This window comes from Topomyia yanbarensis, chromosome 3 (genome assembly GCF_030247195.1).
Source record: "Topomyia yanbarensis strain Yona2022 chromosome 3, ASM3024719v1, whole genome shotgun sequence".
NCBI lineage: Eukaryota > Metazoa > Arthropoda > Insecta > Diptera > Culicidae > Topomyia > Topomyia yanbarensis.
The window spans coordinates 267,696,201-267,713,214 of NC_080672.1; the positions used below are offsets into that span (position 1 = coordinate 267,696,201).

The 17,014-nt window shown below is 38.3% G+C and overlaps 1 protein-coding gene across 6 annotated transcripts in view; it reads right to left on the bottom strand.

Annotated features, from left to right (window-relative positions):
• LOC131689849 (protein furry) overlaps nt 1-17,014 on the bottom strand; it is a 411,320-nt gene that overhangs the window by 206,397 nt on the left and 187,909 nt on the right. For all 6 annotated transcript variants that reach the window (XM_058975189.1, XM_058975188.1, XM_058975187.1 and 3 more), the window contains 2 exons: nt 6,311-6,444; nt 5,268-5,366 (listed from right to left, as the gene is read on the bottom strand). In XM_058975189.1, the coding sequence (XP_058831172.1) occupies nt 5,268-5,366; nt 6,311-6,444 (233 nt within the window). The remainder of the gene's footprint in view (nt 1-5,267; nt 5,367-6,310; nt 6,445-17,014) is intronic.

Here is a 17,014-nt window from a genome sequence, read left to right on the forward strand (position 1 = left end):
GAAGGTAGATTTCAAGTTTGCATCTTTTTTTGATCACTTCGCGTGGAATGACCCATATAAATAAAACTCATAAAATGTTTAAAAATAGTTACATAAACAATAAACCAAAATAAATGTAACAAAATCGATTATACAGTTATGAATAGGGTTCGCAGTACCGACCCTTTTTGGCGAAAACCGGTACTACGGTACTGAAGCCCTCAGTACCGGTAAACTACCGGTACTCGAATATTTTTTTAGAAAATTCGAAAAAAGCTTCGAAGTGAAATAGAATGCTCAAACTGATGACCTTATTCTCAAATGCTTGATTTGTGCTGATCAAAAAACATGTTTATTGTTTTTAATCGCTTCGGAATGGCATGACTCATTTCAGCAGAAGATATTTTTCGTATGCGGCACCTTCTTTTATTTCGAAATCTAGACCACTTTGACATCAATAACTGCTAAGCGTTGCAACTTTTGTCGACTGTAACAGATGGTAAATGTAAGAAATCCTATTAACAACAGTAAATCAAAGCGAGAATGGCAGTAAATCCGAGCAGGTTGCTCGCATTGTCTCTTTTTTTCGATAAATTGGTTTTGACTTTTTCTCTCGTGCATACCAAGGCTCCTTGCTTTCCTATAAACTATGGAGTTTTTGCTGAATTTTCCGATCAGCAATCATTGCAAATCGCCCCATTTGAAGCAGTTCACCAAGTCTAAAATTGTTAGCTACTAAATCGATGTTCGTTCTTTTTTAGATAAAGGTTTAAGAGCAAACCAAATACAGACATGACAGACCATAGTCTTATTACGAGCCACCCAGTGAATAATGGAAAGCAATTAGTATGTCGCTCATAAAAAATCCATAGCAAATTTTTACGTCTCTTACGCTAGATGTGAATATTTAGAAATTTAGTACAAGATCGTTAAAATTTAATTTCGACAAAATAGTGCAGGAATTTAAACGTACCGCTCAGTACAACGGGAACTAGTAATGTTTAACTTCTAGAATTATTATGATGATGGCCCCACCTTATTCCCCCACAAAGGTGTTAGCTCAACGATTTATCTAGAAGGTAATTAATATAATCAAACGTCTTCTTGCAGACCGATATTTTAAAACAGGTTCCCCTATTATATTTTTATAAAAAAATTGTATGGTACCGAAAATACCGGTACTGGCTTTTGTTCAGTACCGGTATTACGGTACCAAAAATGGGTCGGTATTCCCGGGATCTTCGGTACCGGTATTACCGGTACCACACCCTAATTCCATGAGAAAGCGGCTGACCATTAAATATAACCATCTCCAATGCGAACAAAACTTTGAAGTTGGGATCGGATCATAAAACTCCATGATTTCCTCTGACAAGTAGAACAAAATGACGCAAGAGCAATATTTTAAAAGGGCGTAGAAATTTATCCATGTAGCATTTTTCAAAAAATGTTCGATTACCGTGTTTCACAGAGTACAATAATCTGATCTTCAACATGAAAAAAATATTGTGATATTTTTCACAAAATATTTTTTTAACCAAAAATTGAATTTAAAAAAAAGCATTTCTTCAATAAAAAAAATAGTCAGTAAAAATCTATACAGAAAAGAAACACTTTAAATGTACCTGCGGAATAGAGTAACTATCAATAAAATAGGTTTTCTAACGATAACTTCAAACATATTTACAAATTTCATACAAATAGACAAACAATATTTTTTATGAAACAATATTCTAAATGTCATTTCAAATCAAAATTCATTTAACGAAATTCTTCGCAATAGTTTTCGAGATATTTGGAATATTGCTTCAAAAACAACAATTAATACGTAAAATTATGCCCTTTTATAAGCTACTCGCGTTCCTCCATCATCATTTCCATTTAAATCATGGAGAAGCGAACAACGAAATATGAAAGTTTTCCTAACTAAAACTTTTAACATATACTTATATATTTTTATGTTTTTAACGACATTCAATTAGCAAGGGACTTGAAAGTGAAGTATATTTTTCAATATTAAGAGCCATAGTACTCGAGCAAAGGAGAGCGCCGAATTGAAGGAAGAAAGTTTAGAAAAGCGTGGAAAAGGTTCATATGAGTTTACCGGCGACTTAACCCTTTGTCTGCTACCGCAAGAGTCAGGATCTTTGGCATTAGAAATGCGAATCACCTGAGTCTGCGGCATGTCCGGACAAGAGTAAAGTAACTTGGTACTTCGGTCGGAGCTAATGAGCAGATGACGGAAATCAATATTTAAGGCTAATTTGAAATACAAGATGGCGACTTCCGGTTAAGAACTCTTTATAACCTTAACAATATGAGTAATTTCGGAACGAAATTGTAGAGTACATGGCGATGTTTAGGCCATTTTAAAATCCACGATGGCGACTTCTGGTTTAGAAAACTCTATAAACTTAACATGGGTATGAGTATTTTCAAACTCGGATTAACGATTGGATGACGAAAGTCAATGTCAAAAACCATTTTGAAATCCAAGATAGCGACTTCCGGTTCAGAATCATATAACCACAACAATATCGATGTTTTGGAATGGGATTGACGTTACACATCGATTTCTGTCATCTACTTAGTTCCAAAAATACTAATATTGTTAGAACTTTTGACCAATTTTTCTCAATCGGAAGTCGCTATCAAAATGACGTGATGATTTCCGGAATCTGCCTGTCAGGTCCGTTCCAAAAGTACTCATATAAAACTGCACATATTGTGAAGGTTTTAAAAAGTTTTCCTCAACCGGAAGCAGGCATGGGAAAATTCAGTAACTCACGCGACTGTTGCTAACTATGGATCACAAAGTAACCAAAATATTATGCTCACTAATTGTAAATGGACAACGTATTTACCAAGGGAAAAGTCTAAAAACTTCACAGTAGATTACTAGATGCCCCAAACTGCGAATGAACAGCGAAGCTTAACATTTTTAAGAGCAGCGTCAAATCTTCGGTACTGAATGTTAGTCACACAGCTTCGCGAAGCTCAAAAAAGGTTTCTTGGTGCATGAATAAAACATACTACCTATTTTTTCACTGCATTCACTGCTTTATGAGTAACTTTGTGATACACCACAAGCAATTTGATCGACTGAAGTTCTTTGCGGCCCATTTGTTGGCGGTGCATGCATTACCGCTGAAGAAAGCTTGCTTGTGAAGGGCGAACGAACGGTTCGTGATGCGATTTTTCCCATACATACATAGCAAGTGTGTGAGCGGCCCTTACCTTCAGGATCGACTGTGTGAGCCGAAACGTCAACGTACAATGCAATCAAACTAAAAACAGTATTATATCGAGTTCACCGATATGTGAGCTACAACACAAAATTTACTGATTGCGAATCCATTGACTAACTTTTCTTAAAACCTCGAAAAACGAACGAGAAAACTTGAATTTCCATAAGACTCAATGTAGTAACCCTGGCCCCTTTTGGACGCCAGCTAGTAATGGGGTTACCTCCATAGTCAATTTTGACTGCTAATAGCAAAAAATCTAAAAATTATTTTCAAAATTATTAAATGGCAGTACACGTGGATTACTTAGAGCTATCAAAAAATGCAAAAATGTCGATTTCGGTAAAAAATGTAGGTGTCCCCTTTTGGACGCCAGCCATTCAATTGTTTCTCCTTAGAAAGAAATATAGCATAGGCCTTTCGCATTGGCCTGCTAAGCCAAAACAAATTTCCGCTTCTCTGTGTCTTATCGGTGTAACAGAACTCCTGCTCAAACAGGACATCACGTGTGACCAGTAGTTTGATTCTAAACGTAAATTGTGTTTCCGCTTTGGAATGTAGCGTCTAGCCGGCGGCGCTAAATGATTCCAGCAGTAAGTTTGTGTCGGTTTCTGATGAGACAAAGTCGAACCATGCACCCTTGACTTTATAATAAAAAAATTTTTTCGTGACGTAACGTGCATCGCTACCTGAAGCCATCAGTGCAGACAATTAGTTCCTTTAATGCCAAAAAACCATTTCGCCCTACCGGTTTTCCTTCCTAGCCCAGTGTGCCTATGCATAAAGAAGGCACTAGCAATAGATATTTTGACTGCGAGAATTGAGAGCTAAGTGTTTTATATCTTAAGGGGTTATATACAAAATTGGAACTCAAAAAATCGAAAAAAAAATTATTGAATATTCTGAAAGTACATACTTTTGAAAATATCTGTGCGAAATTTCATCCAGATCGGAGCACAAGATTTCAAACTACAGCCGTTCGCAGCGCGCTGGTTCTTCCGCGTATGAAGTTAACACAAAACTTTAAACGCACTTATCTCGGAACTAAATTGTTTGAAAAGTGCCGTTGCGGTGAACGTGATATCGTAAAAACTATTCATCCGATTTTCATGAACTTTTTTTTTTAATTGTTTGTACTTACATTCTCGTGTACTTGAACGGTTCCTTTTTCATCAAAAAAAATTGATTCTTTGCCATGAATTTTTGTTTAAAATTTTGAACACCATAAAACTCAATTTTTTTGGTTAACATGTTTTATTTGCGGAAAAAAATGTTTTTGTTGGGAAACTGATCCGTTCAAGTACACCACGATACATTTTTTTCTTTTTTGATTTCAGTTGAGCGGTTCCGCTTAGAGAGCGTTCATCGCAAACATCTGCCAAAAAAAAACTCGCTACGGGGAATGGGCCATAACTCCGTCAACCTTCAATATTTTTTTTAATTCAACTTGTTTTTTCGATCTTTGATAGCACTACCAACGATCTGTCTTGTTTTTTTTCTAAAAAAAATTGCATAAAGCGCTTTAAAAAAATCACGAACTAAGCTCACTTTTTCGCCACAAATTTGTATATAACCCCTTAATGAAATACAAGGATAGTTTTATAAATAAAACTCAAAAGAATATTTCGGATTCAGGGGTTTGGTGGTGTTCCCATTGATTGAAGCATAGTCAACAGATAATGAGATGAATATACACAGGAACAAAGTTGAATAATGGGATAATTCCCTTGTTCCATATCAACGCCAATCAACCAAACCATATTTTATGAGAGCTCTGTTCGGATTTTCCATATTTTCAACATACAAGCCCAAGTATCATTGCGACTCCACATGAAGTATCGAAATAAGCTGATATTTGGCTTGTGGCTTGTGAACCATTGGAAAACGGTATGAATTATCGGTTCAATAAATACAGCGAACAAAAAATGGCGGTGGCACCAGCATGCTTCATTGATGCTGATTGGATAAATTTATTACCAAATGGGAGCGTCACAGCACGTGCAGTGAGTGATGAGCACTTATGTGAATACGGTCGGTACTTACCTTCGCAGTGATGTAGAACAAATTGTTCAAAATCATTTCGGTGGCTTCGGTGGATCCGGAACCTTCGCGTCTGCCTCGTGTGCTCGAGTCCGGATAATACTGCAAAATAAGGATATAAAGTTAAAGCATCATAAACTCTCGCTGAATCTACACATGACGTGCCATAGCACAAGTGGTGATGGTAACGGGACATTTGGCCGAAATGTGGGATAAGATTTAATGTGTTTTTTAAATTATGGGCTAGACTTGCGATATGCATTCAAAAAGGGGCCGCATGACTACATTTTTCACCGTAGAAATATGTGATTGATTGCCTATAACTTTAATTTAATTGAAAGAACAATTCCATTCAGCTAAATATTACTCGATTATAATTATTGATCCTTAATCTGGGTAACAGAAATTAAGGATTTTTACAGTTAAATACAGCGTTTCAACCTTCTCCATCATCAGATTTGTGACACCTGCACTGTGCTTTTGATCTTATATTATATAACCAGTACTGCCGTTATAAGCTTAATTGTCCCATGTTCTATGGGATTCCCTATATACATGAGACATTTATGCGTAGAACGGCAGAGTAGCATACATGCAAACTAACGAAAGAAGTGTAGCATTACGTGGGACTACTCTAAACAAGACAAGTGCTAAAATTTAACTTTCCATTATCAAGAAAGGTCGAATGCTCGATGGCCTAATGATAAATCCCCGATGTACGGCACTGATTGAAATTATATTGAATCCATAAAATGCTGATCTTGCCAGTAGACAAGATGATACATTCGTACACTAGGAATGTATGTATCTATTTGTCACAACAAACACTGCTCTCTTTTTTTCTTAACGGTTATACGCTGCCCATGATTGCATATATGTCCCGTTTTCTATGGGATTTCCTATCTTTATGGGACTGATTAGCGATCATGGGCAGTACGGCGGAGCCAAATTATCGACCATAGAACAGAACGTAAAAAAATCGTCGCACCAGCTATGACGCGAGCAATGAAAAACTACGGCCATATAGCAAAATTGTCAGTTCTCACCATGATGTAGGATAAGGGCGTCGCAGGTGGAACGCTGGACGCCACCAGTTCCACATTCTCCAGCCAGGGTAGCAAGCACTGTAACAGCAAAGCACGAACTTCCGAGCGGGCCGTCTGGAAGCGATGTGTTATTTCTGCAAATAAAGGCAAAAAATCGACATGAAAAAGGTGATACGATGAACAGATACCGATGTAGGTGCTGCGAGGTTCACACGGAATTGAGCAAGAAAAATTACCGTAAATGACTATCAGAAGGTTTTGTTTTATGTGCGACCGAAATTGAATGTTAGACAAACGGTATGGCACCTTCTTCGCATTCATAGAATTGCCTTCGAGACAAATATGGCAAATAAGGTACATATGTAGGGGGTCTAATATGTTGGATAATTGCACAAATAAATCACATAGGTGGTATGGTCTGTTATAGATTACTGTGCAATAGACTGCCAAGAATAATACGAATTTTCGAGAACTCAATCGATTTCTAGCAAAGTTTGAAATTTTCGCATTCGTGAACAGAGCTAGGCGATAGTATACCTACTTTGAATAGCAATAGAAACAGCAAGTATATCATGCAATATTATTTGCCCTCCAAGTTTTCGCGACGAAATAGCATCTGAACTCCTTTATTCGTAGTATAATATGAAATTATATTTTCGCGTCTAATATAAAACTGTCGAATAATTAATAATTCCGCAGAAAATTACAAAAATGAGTGGATAATTTAAATACTACAATAATGTGAAGAAATAGTGTAATCTTTCTTGAACCTTAAGTTATTACGAGCTTCGAAATCGCGAAAGTATCGCGCCTCCATACTGCATTGTTGGCAACTTTTCGCAATTTAATGAAAAGTGAAAAGTTGGGTCCCTGCCCCAAATAGTTCTCATCGATTTTTCTCTCGTTAGCCCGTCAACGAACCGGCGCCAGTAACTACGATTCTTGGCTTCCATCAAACTCTTTATTCGCGTTTCCGACATCGCGTAAAGGGCGAACACGAAATTATTGCGACACCGAAAATGTCATACCAATTTTCTTATAATGTTTAAAATCAAACCAAAATTTTAGGGTAGTTTTATACATATATTTACTTCAAAAATCAAAAGAAAAGTTAATTGATGGAGCCTTGAGTGTTAAATTGAACGCATTTTCGCTTGATGCCCTCCATCAAAGTCTTTACAGTGTCATCCGGTACCAGTTTCTCAGTTTTTTCCATTTTCTTAACATGTCCTTCTCGTCTTTGACTGTCTTCTTACTCTTCCGAAGTTCCCGCTTCATCATTGCCCAGTACTGCTCCACCGGGCGCAGCTCCGGACAATTTGGCGGACTCATGTCCTTTGGAACAAAATGGACAGAATTGGCCTCATACCACTCCAGGACACTTCTAGAATAATGGCATGATGCCAAATCTGACCAAAATAGCGGAGCTTCGTCGTGCTGCTGCAAGAACGGCAAAAGGCGCTTCTCGAGGCACTCAGATTTGTAGATCTCGCCATTTACTGTGCCCTTTGTCACGAAAGGCTCACTCCTCAGTCCGCAAGAGCAGATGGCCTGCCAAATGAGATATTTGGAGGCGAACTTCGGCATTTTCTTCTTCTTAAATTTGTCGTCCACATAGAACTTGCTCTTGCCGGTGAAAAACTCCAACCCCGGAATTTGCTTAAAATCGGCTTTTATATACGTTTCGTCGTCCATCACCCAGCAGCCATATTTTGTCAGCATCTTCTCGTAGAGCTTCCGTACCCGAGTTATAGCCGTCGATTGTTGCCGCTCATCGAGGTTTGGGAAGTTCTGTACCTTGTATGTATGTAGTCCAGCTCTCTTCTTTGCATTCTGGACGTAGCTCTGCGACATGCCGATCTTTTTAGCCAAATCACGGCTTGAGACGTTGGGATTTGCTTTAATCATCCGCTTCACCTTTCCCTCCGTCTTTTTGTTCTACGGTCCCGGTTTTCTTCCAGCTTCTTTGCCGTGGTCCAACGTCAACCGCTCCTGGAACCGCTTTAACACTCTGGAGACGGTTGAATGGTGAATGTTTAACATTTTTCCCAACTGCCGGTGCGACAGGTCAGGAAATTCCAGGTGTTTGGAAAGAATTTGTTCTCTCTACTCGCGTTGGTTCACCTCCATTTTCGTTGAATCGAAAAACACGACTTCGAGTTTGACAGCATGTAAACAATACACATCAATGAGAAAGTGTGCAAAATTTGGTTGATTTTTACTCAATGGTAAAAAAGATGGGTGGGTAATGTCTAGGACATAACCGTAGTGTCGTGAGTACTCATTTGACTTGTAATTCAAATCGAATGATACTCAATGAAATATGTGGGAATGATTCAAGTTATTCTTTAAAATAATTATATAATTTATAATTCATTCATGAAATGAACAAATTTCATATTTTCTTGCTTTGAAATATCAATGTAAAAATCTCTCGAAACGACTATCGGAATCTTTTTCCTAGCGTACAGAAATGAACACGCTTAGCGAAAAACTAGGGGCGGGTAATGTCCGGGACATAACCACGATGATCATATTCTTAAAATTCTGCTTGTACCTCTTTGAAATGGCTAAATTCTACGCATTAAGTTCGATTCACCGGGCTCAGCGAAATTTTCCTGGGGATCCCGTTCGTTAGTATATTCAGCAAAACAATTTTATTACCGCGTTCTCCGCATTGAATACAGGTCAATAATTTCATATAATGATTTCAACAAGCATACAATGTACATGTATGACAGGTGAGAGTGTTCTGAAGTGTTTTAGACACCCCTGTTATGTCATATACATTACCAACCCATCTTTTTCCATTTTTCATTCGTCCTAATAAGGACGGTTTGTAGATAACTATGTTGTTAAAAGACGAGAATCTTTTGAAACAATTCAAACCTTGCCAACGATTGTTTTACTGCGTACATACATACAATCTATCCCCTTTCGCAGCTCACACCGCATGAGCACGCTTTGCATCAAGGCGTTCCAATTTATTGACTTTTCATTGCAGATGGAAGGCCATCCTTGTGTGCGATAAATGAAAATATTTTCATCATTCGTTTTGGTGTAGCTTTCGCTTAGTGGCAGAGTTGCCACATTCACTGATTTTCTTGGAAGGATTTGCAAAAACCTTCGGGTTGGTAGATTAGAAAAATATTTTCTTATGATTCACTGGTAAAAGTACAGAATTAACAAGCGCAAACTTAATACTAGTTAATACAAGAAACTTTATAATTAAATTCTTTTTCCATTTTGCATTCGTCCTAATAAGGACGGTTTGTAGATAACTATGTTGATACAAGACGAGAATCTTTTGTAACAATTCAAACCTTGCCGGCGATAGTTTTTACTGCGTACATACATACGATCTTTCCCATTTCGCAGCTCACACCGAATGAGTACGCTTTGCAGCCTTCGATGTTTTGGTGGCATTTTTAGCGGCAGTTACTACCGCCTTTTCAGTGACTGCGTTTCTTAGCCTTTGGCTTTTTGGTCTTCTCACCGCCACCACCTCCACCAACGTTTTTCTTCTCTCCGGTGGTAGCCGATTTGATTGGTCGTCCTGCATCCTGCTTCTCACGACCACGCACGTCTGTTATGCACTGCGTCTTACACACGTCTGGCTTTGAGAAAAGCTGCGACACCCCTATTTTTTAGGTTTTATCATTAATGTTGATTCTCATTTAAAGTAGTTTTTGAACCATTTAAACAAATTTTATATAGCAAGCAACGTATCGGTAGCAAGCGTTGAACGTTTTCCTTCCGATTTATGAAACAAGATTGGCAATCCGTTTAGTAGAAGAAAAGTTATTAAGGTTCAAAATGTACGTAACGCTTTCGCTAATATGCACTACTAGCGCTTTCTCGCTCGTTCTCGTGGCGTGCATGAGCCTTTCCTTTCCGCTTCTAATGGCATAACCAAAACTAATATGCCGGCTTTCCCCACCATCTGCTCTCGTCAAGCACCACATTACGAATAATCATAGGAACAAACATGTAGTGGACATATATATAAACTTTTCATTATTTTATTGTTCGGTTGCTGCACCATATTGACGGCTCTGTGCGGGATGGGCTGAAAATTTTCGCTTTTCCGAGTCATTTTCGAAAGATTTTTCAAAACACTATTTTTCCGTTGATAATGAATGTCCTACATGTTCCAAAATTTAATACAACATTGGTACAAATATTTTCGACAAAATGCCGAAGAAATTGATTAAATCCATTCAGTAGAACAAAAGATATAAGCGTTCAAAATCTTACATCATTTTTCTTCCGAAATTTTGAAAAGGGGCCCCTATATTGAAAGGTAAGTCGTTAGTCACGACAAAAACTTATGCCCTGTTGAATGTGTCGCAATAATTTCGTGTTCGCCCTTTACTGACTAGCTAGCGGGTAGCCCGTCGTCCCGGAAGGTCTCATACGCGGCGGCCTTCTCCGCGTGCAAGTCTGAGCACTCTTTGTCCCACCATGGACTGAGAGTACGCCCGCGAAAGTTCGCGTCTGGTATGCGTTTAGTTTGCACTTGAGTCAAGCCAGTCAACCAGCTCTTGTGCGGTCTCAATTTTTTCCGGATATCATGGACGCGTAGCTCTTCCAATCAATATTACGTGTGAGGTTATACGAGATATTAATTGTACTCGGTGACCCTGAACCGTTAGTAATAGTAACTACGATTAGCAGATGGTCGCTGCCATGGGGATCAGGGAATATCTTTCACGTGCACTCTAACCGCTGCGATGTTGAGCAGCAGGACAAGTTTAAGGCGATCTGGCGCGGGGGAAGCAGCAATTCGTGTCATTTCATCTGTGTTCAAAATGGTCACATTGAAGTTGTCGCAAAGCTCATGGAGTGAGGTAGATCAGTTATAGTCATGAAAACAACCCCATTCCGTACCGTGGAAGTTAAAATCATCTAAAACTAGCCTCGGTGCGGGGAGGAGTTCCGCAATATCGCAAATCTATCGGTGGTCAACTGAGGTTCTAGAAAAAAATGTAGATGGAAGCCAATTAATTATTGTTTGGCAAGCGACAACTTCAATGCCTGGGGTCGAGGGAAGATCGATTTGTTTAAAGAATACCACTTTTTGATTGACTTCTCCGTAAGATTCTTCACGACCCAAGCGATGAATGCCATGAATTCTAGAACAATCACGTGTTTACGTTACGAAAACAGTACTATTATTTGCACGTTATCATGGTATTTTAATCTAGAGCTTACTTTCGAATTTGACACGTGGAGTGTTGTGACTGATGCTCATGACATCGGCAGTGTCATGAATGTGTGACTAATAAGCGGGAACTTGTTCCATGAACTATATTACGAACACGATTTGTGGCTCTATAATGTATTTTTGGTGCAATGATTAGGGATATCTTCTAAATATCACAAGCACGCAAGATAGATTCTAAGTCAAGTACTAGGAATCATGAACTAATTCACGAACCCATGAAAAACCTTTTATGATTTTGTGAAATACTGTATGTGTACGAATGGTCAGTCGTGACTATTGTACTAGGAATCATGAACTAGTTCACGAATACATTAATGATATTTGATGATTTCGTGAGCTTTTTCACGAGCGCGAATGGTTAGTCGTGACTTTCAGTTCATGAATACATGAATAATATTTTATGATTTCGTGAACAATTTCATGACCACTAATGGTAAATCGTGGCTGTTATACTAGGAATCATGAACTAGTTCACGAATACATGAATAATATTGCATGATCTCGTGAAATTTTTCTTGAGCAATAATGATAAATCATGACTAGTATACTAGGGATCATGAGCCAGTCCACGAATACATGAATAATGTTTCATGATTTCGTGAATTATTTCACGACCACGACTGGTAAGTCGGGACTATTATACTAGAAAGCATGAACCACTTAACGAATACATGAATAATATTTTATGGTATTGTGAAATATTTCTCGAGCACGGATATTGGATCGTCACTAATATATTAAGAATCATGAATTAGTTCACGGGGATTGTATGGATTTATGATTAAAATTCCGAGTTTCGTGAAATAGTTCACGATAAAGTATCCAGACTGTTTTAATTCGGTGAACTAATGTTCCTAAATCTATGAATAACATCATAAGTCAACCTTTGGTTTTATGAATAATGTTCTTAAAGTTGTGTACTAGTTCACGTACAGAAACTCGATTTGGTAATGATATGGTAGAAAACATGACTTAAGTTCACAAAACAAAAACAAATATTTCCACTAATAAAAGCGTTACGTGGGCGTTACTGAAGGGAAATTGAACATAATTATAAAAGCCATGATTTTTGTTCATGGTCCTGCTTTCGTAACGTAAAAACGTGGTTGTACCAGAATTCATGGCACTTTATTCACCATTTTTCCGCGTAGTAATAGGTGGGAGCAGCAGATATAAGCAAACTATAAGAACCTCGAACATCGTCATCTATTTGATAATTCCATGTAATGTCCAAACAGAAAACGAGCACCAAAAATATATTTTAGAGCCACAAATCGTATTTGTGATATAGTTCATAAAACAAGAGACCGCAAATCAGTCACACTAGTATGATCCAGCTGAAATTGTCATGTTACTCCGAGTAAAAAATCCGATAGTAATGAAAAATTAGCATACTACAATAAGGCGAAGAGAAACAACGAATATTAGGATAAAACTGCTGATATCTTGAATATGAGTCACATTACTGCACGTGTCAAATATGAAACTGGGAGTGGGCGTAGCGTATTGGTAAATCGATTGCCTTGTGCGCAGCGCACCTGGGTTCGAGTCCCGACCCCGCACATAGGGTTAGAAATTTTTCCTAAGATATTTTCTAACCCGAAGAGGCGAATGACCTTAAGGTTAAAACCTCTATAATGAAAATAAAATAAAAAAATAAAAAAAAAATTTGAAACTGAGCTCTACAATAAAATATCCCGAAAAAGTGCATATAAATTACGAAAATCGTGACTAAGATCGTGAAAGCATGAACTTAAATCACACTGCTCGTGACTAAAATAACGCAAATCGTGAATCCTGAAGTCAGGAACACAAATCACACTATTTTTTCGAGAGTTGTTCTACTGGAGCTGTAGAGCTCGGAAAGGTTTCCCGTCAGAATCACACACTACAGTTGCAGACGAGACAGGCAATGTCGACAACTAAAACACTGCTTAAGACCAATTGCAGAGGGCCATGGTTCTGAAAGTGATATTCATTGGGGATTTCGCAATCATCGCGAAGGGCTCGATCGCGTGTGCTAACGTGTGCTCTTCGCATATTCGCGTGTGTTCTTGGATGATCGCGCGCGGACAGTGAACCTAATGCTTAATTTTTGGGGCACGGATGCTAGAAGAGAGTGAAATCTTCCATATCACGAGCTCTCGGTCATGTCACCATGGAAGGTGTTGTCTAGTGAATATGAGCGTCATTTTATTATTGGTCATAGCACAAGTCAATCCACGTTGACACGCCAATCGGCCACACCACCGCGCAGAGGCTAATGGTTGAGCGTTATTGTCTGTCAAAGGTGCTTTACCACTGATGCACGCAATATGTTTGATGATATTTGCAATACCATCAAACTCCTCAGCCTGGGGGAGGGATGAACAAAAAACACTCTAATTACTAATTAGAGTGTATATAAATACGAAAATCGTGACTAAGATCCAGATATCATGAACATAAAGCACACCATTCGTGTCAACAAAATCAAAAAATCGTGAGTAGGATCCTGAAATAATGAACACAACACTATGCTTGCGACTACATCACGATAACGTGAACATAATTTTCGAAAATCGTGACTAAGGTCCTGAAGTCATGAACATGATTCGCTACTTTGCGAAAAAAATCCGATAGTAAACTCATGAATTAAATATTATAGCAACGTGATGAGAAATTACGAAAATCGCGACAAAGCTCTTGAAATCATGAGCATTGTTTAATTGTCAACTATTTAAGTTGATATTGTATATACAAACCAACCGTTTTTACATTTCTTATAAAAGAAATGTATAGAATTCGCTCAAACTTTCAAGATGTTTTCCGAGGCCCTGAGGGCCGAGTCTTATATACCAATCGGCTCAGCTCGACGATTTGGGACAATGTATGTGTGTCTGTGTGTGTATGTAACGGATAAACTCTCATTCGTGTTTCTCAGCAATGGCTGAACCGATCTTATCCAAACCAATACACCCAGGCAGAACGCTATTATTTTTTTTATCCTGATTTTTAATTTTTAAGATATGGATGTTTGAATGTCCAAAAAAGGCATCTTTCGCAGTTTTTTTAAAATTATTGTCGAAATTGACAAGGTAGATAAACACTTTATACATCTTCAGACAGATTATACGAATACCTTTCGAACGAACTATAGTTTGATGAAATCGAACTATTAGCGAAGGAGATATTTAACATTAAATACGGATGACGGATTCTCGCCGTATCCCAATATCTAGAAATAAGACCAAAAACATGAAATTGACTATTACTGCCAAAACGGCTAAGTTGAGGTCAATAGCATCATCTGAGAAGTTATTGGATTTAATATGCTCCTTCTTTTGAGATTATGTGTTCACTGATTAATCCCCATATAAGTGAGATATCCGCGTTTGAGAATATGTGAGTGATTCGCGTGTGCTCTAGAATGATCGCGTGCGGAGCGTGAATTTGATACGTAATTTTTCGTGTACGGTTCAGATTCTAGAAGAAAGTGGGTTCTTCCATATCACTAGAGTTCCCAGTCATGTCGCCGTAGAACGTGTGGTCTAGTGGATATGAGCTTTATTTTTTTTTTTGATTGGTCCAACTGAATGTATGGACCTAAGTGACTAGAATAGAGGGTAAAGATTTCCGGACGTGACCGATTCATGATCGCGCGCGTTTGCGGGTTCGCGTTTAAGACCGCGTTTGTAACTTCGTAAGAACTAAAACGTTTACATTGTTACCGGAGTGTTAGAAAATTTTCGCGATCGCGAACGTAGCTGTGCGTACATGATCGCAAAGAGCTTGAACCTTCGTATGCTGACGTGATTGTCGCGTGTGCTCGCGTGTATGTGACTTCGCGTGAATAAATTCGATTTCGTAACCCTGTGGCCATTCACATATTCGCGTGTGTTCTTGGATGGCCACGCGGATTATGATATTTATTTTTCGGTGTGCGGATCACATTCTGACAGGGAGTGAGTTACTCCTTATCACTAGAGTTCCCGGTTATGTCACCATGGAACGTGTTGTCCAGTGGATATGAGAGATTTCTTTTTAATTAATCGAATACATGGACCTAGACTTCTGGAATCGATGCTAGAGACTTCCGAACGTGATAGATTCACGATCGCGCGAGTGCGGGGGACTGTAGGTTCACGCTTGAAACCGCGTTTGAATGTTTATAAGTGCTGAGACGTTCATATTATCACCGGGATGTTATCATGTCTGCGAGAACGCGGGTGTAGGCTGCGTGGATGACCGCGAACGGCTCAAGCATTTGTATGTTTGTTTGTCGCGTGTATGTGACTTCGTGTGTATAAATTCCGTTTCATGATTACGCGAGCGGTTTGTTGATGATTGCGGCCGCGTTGGTAAATTTTTAGGTGCAAATGCTCACTTAATTACCGGTTGTTTGAATGTTGGCGAGATCGCGGGCGTTCGCAGTTTTGACCAGGTTTGTGTTATCTTGAAGGCCACGTTTGTACATTTGAAATAATAGATTGTAAGTGTACATGAGATAATAAGCAATTTGTGTTAGTGAGTGTTAGCATGGATCTAATTTAAAATATAGCAATAAAAGAAGAGTGCCTCCAGAGAGAATTGGGCCCTAAACCCACATTGTATATTATTTGACCATGGCAGTGGATAATAAAGGTCGCCAAGTTAAGTACTAAAATTGATCACAATGTAACTTAACTAAAAAGAAAATAATCGTATCCTATATGTAGCGGATCGACAAAGATTAAAAAATTGCATTATTTTCTCTAAACAAGATTGCAAAACTTTATTAAGGGGTAACACCACTGTAGAGCACGAAAACATAGGAATATTTCGGAATTTTAACTTGATATAATGTAAAGATGAATCGAGATCCCGTAAAATGCGAGTTTAAATACTAGTTTTGACGTACAAAAACTAAAAGTGTCAAGTGTTTTCAACACAAGATTGCGGCTGGACACCATTTTCTCATAGACTATTTCTTTTGGAAAAAGTCCACTGTCGAAAATCTATCGTCCATAATTTTTGACATAGAACCAAAAACAAGTTTTATCGATTCCTTAGAACGATAAAAAGCGACGATATTTGGATTTTTCGCAAAATAGCAACGTTGAACATTACTTAAAAATCGGTACAAAATTGCTTAATTTAAAAAAAAAAAAGTGCAATAAAAAATGAAATCCTACGTACGTCGCTGGAGAAAGCAATTTCGAAAACACTGTAAAAATTTCAGAACGGGAGTGGGCGTAGCGTAGTTCGTAAACCGATTGCCTTGTACGCAGCGCACCCGGGTTCGAGTCCCGACCCCCGCACATAGGGTTAGAAATTTTTCACAAGAGATTTTTCTAACCCGAAGAGGCGAATGACTTTAAGGTTAAAACCTCTATAATCGAAATAAAAAAATCAGAACGATAAAAATATCTTTACTTAAGTTATATTATCGGCCACCGCAATAAATGTGGTTTAGAGAAAAACACAATTATTTTTTTCAAAACACTCAGGGTATACAG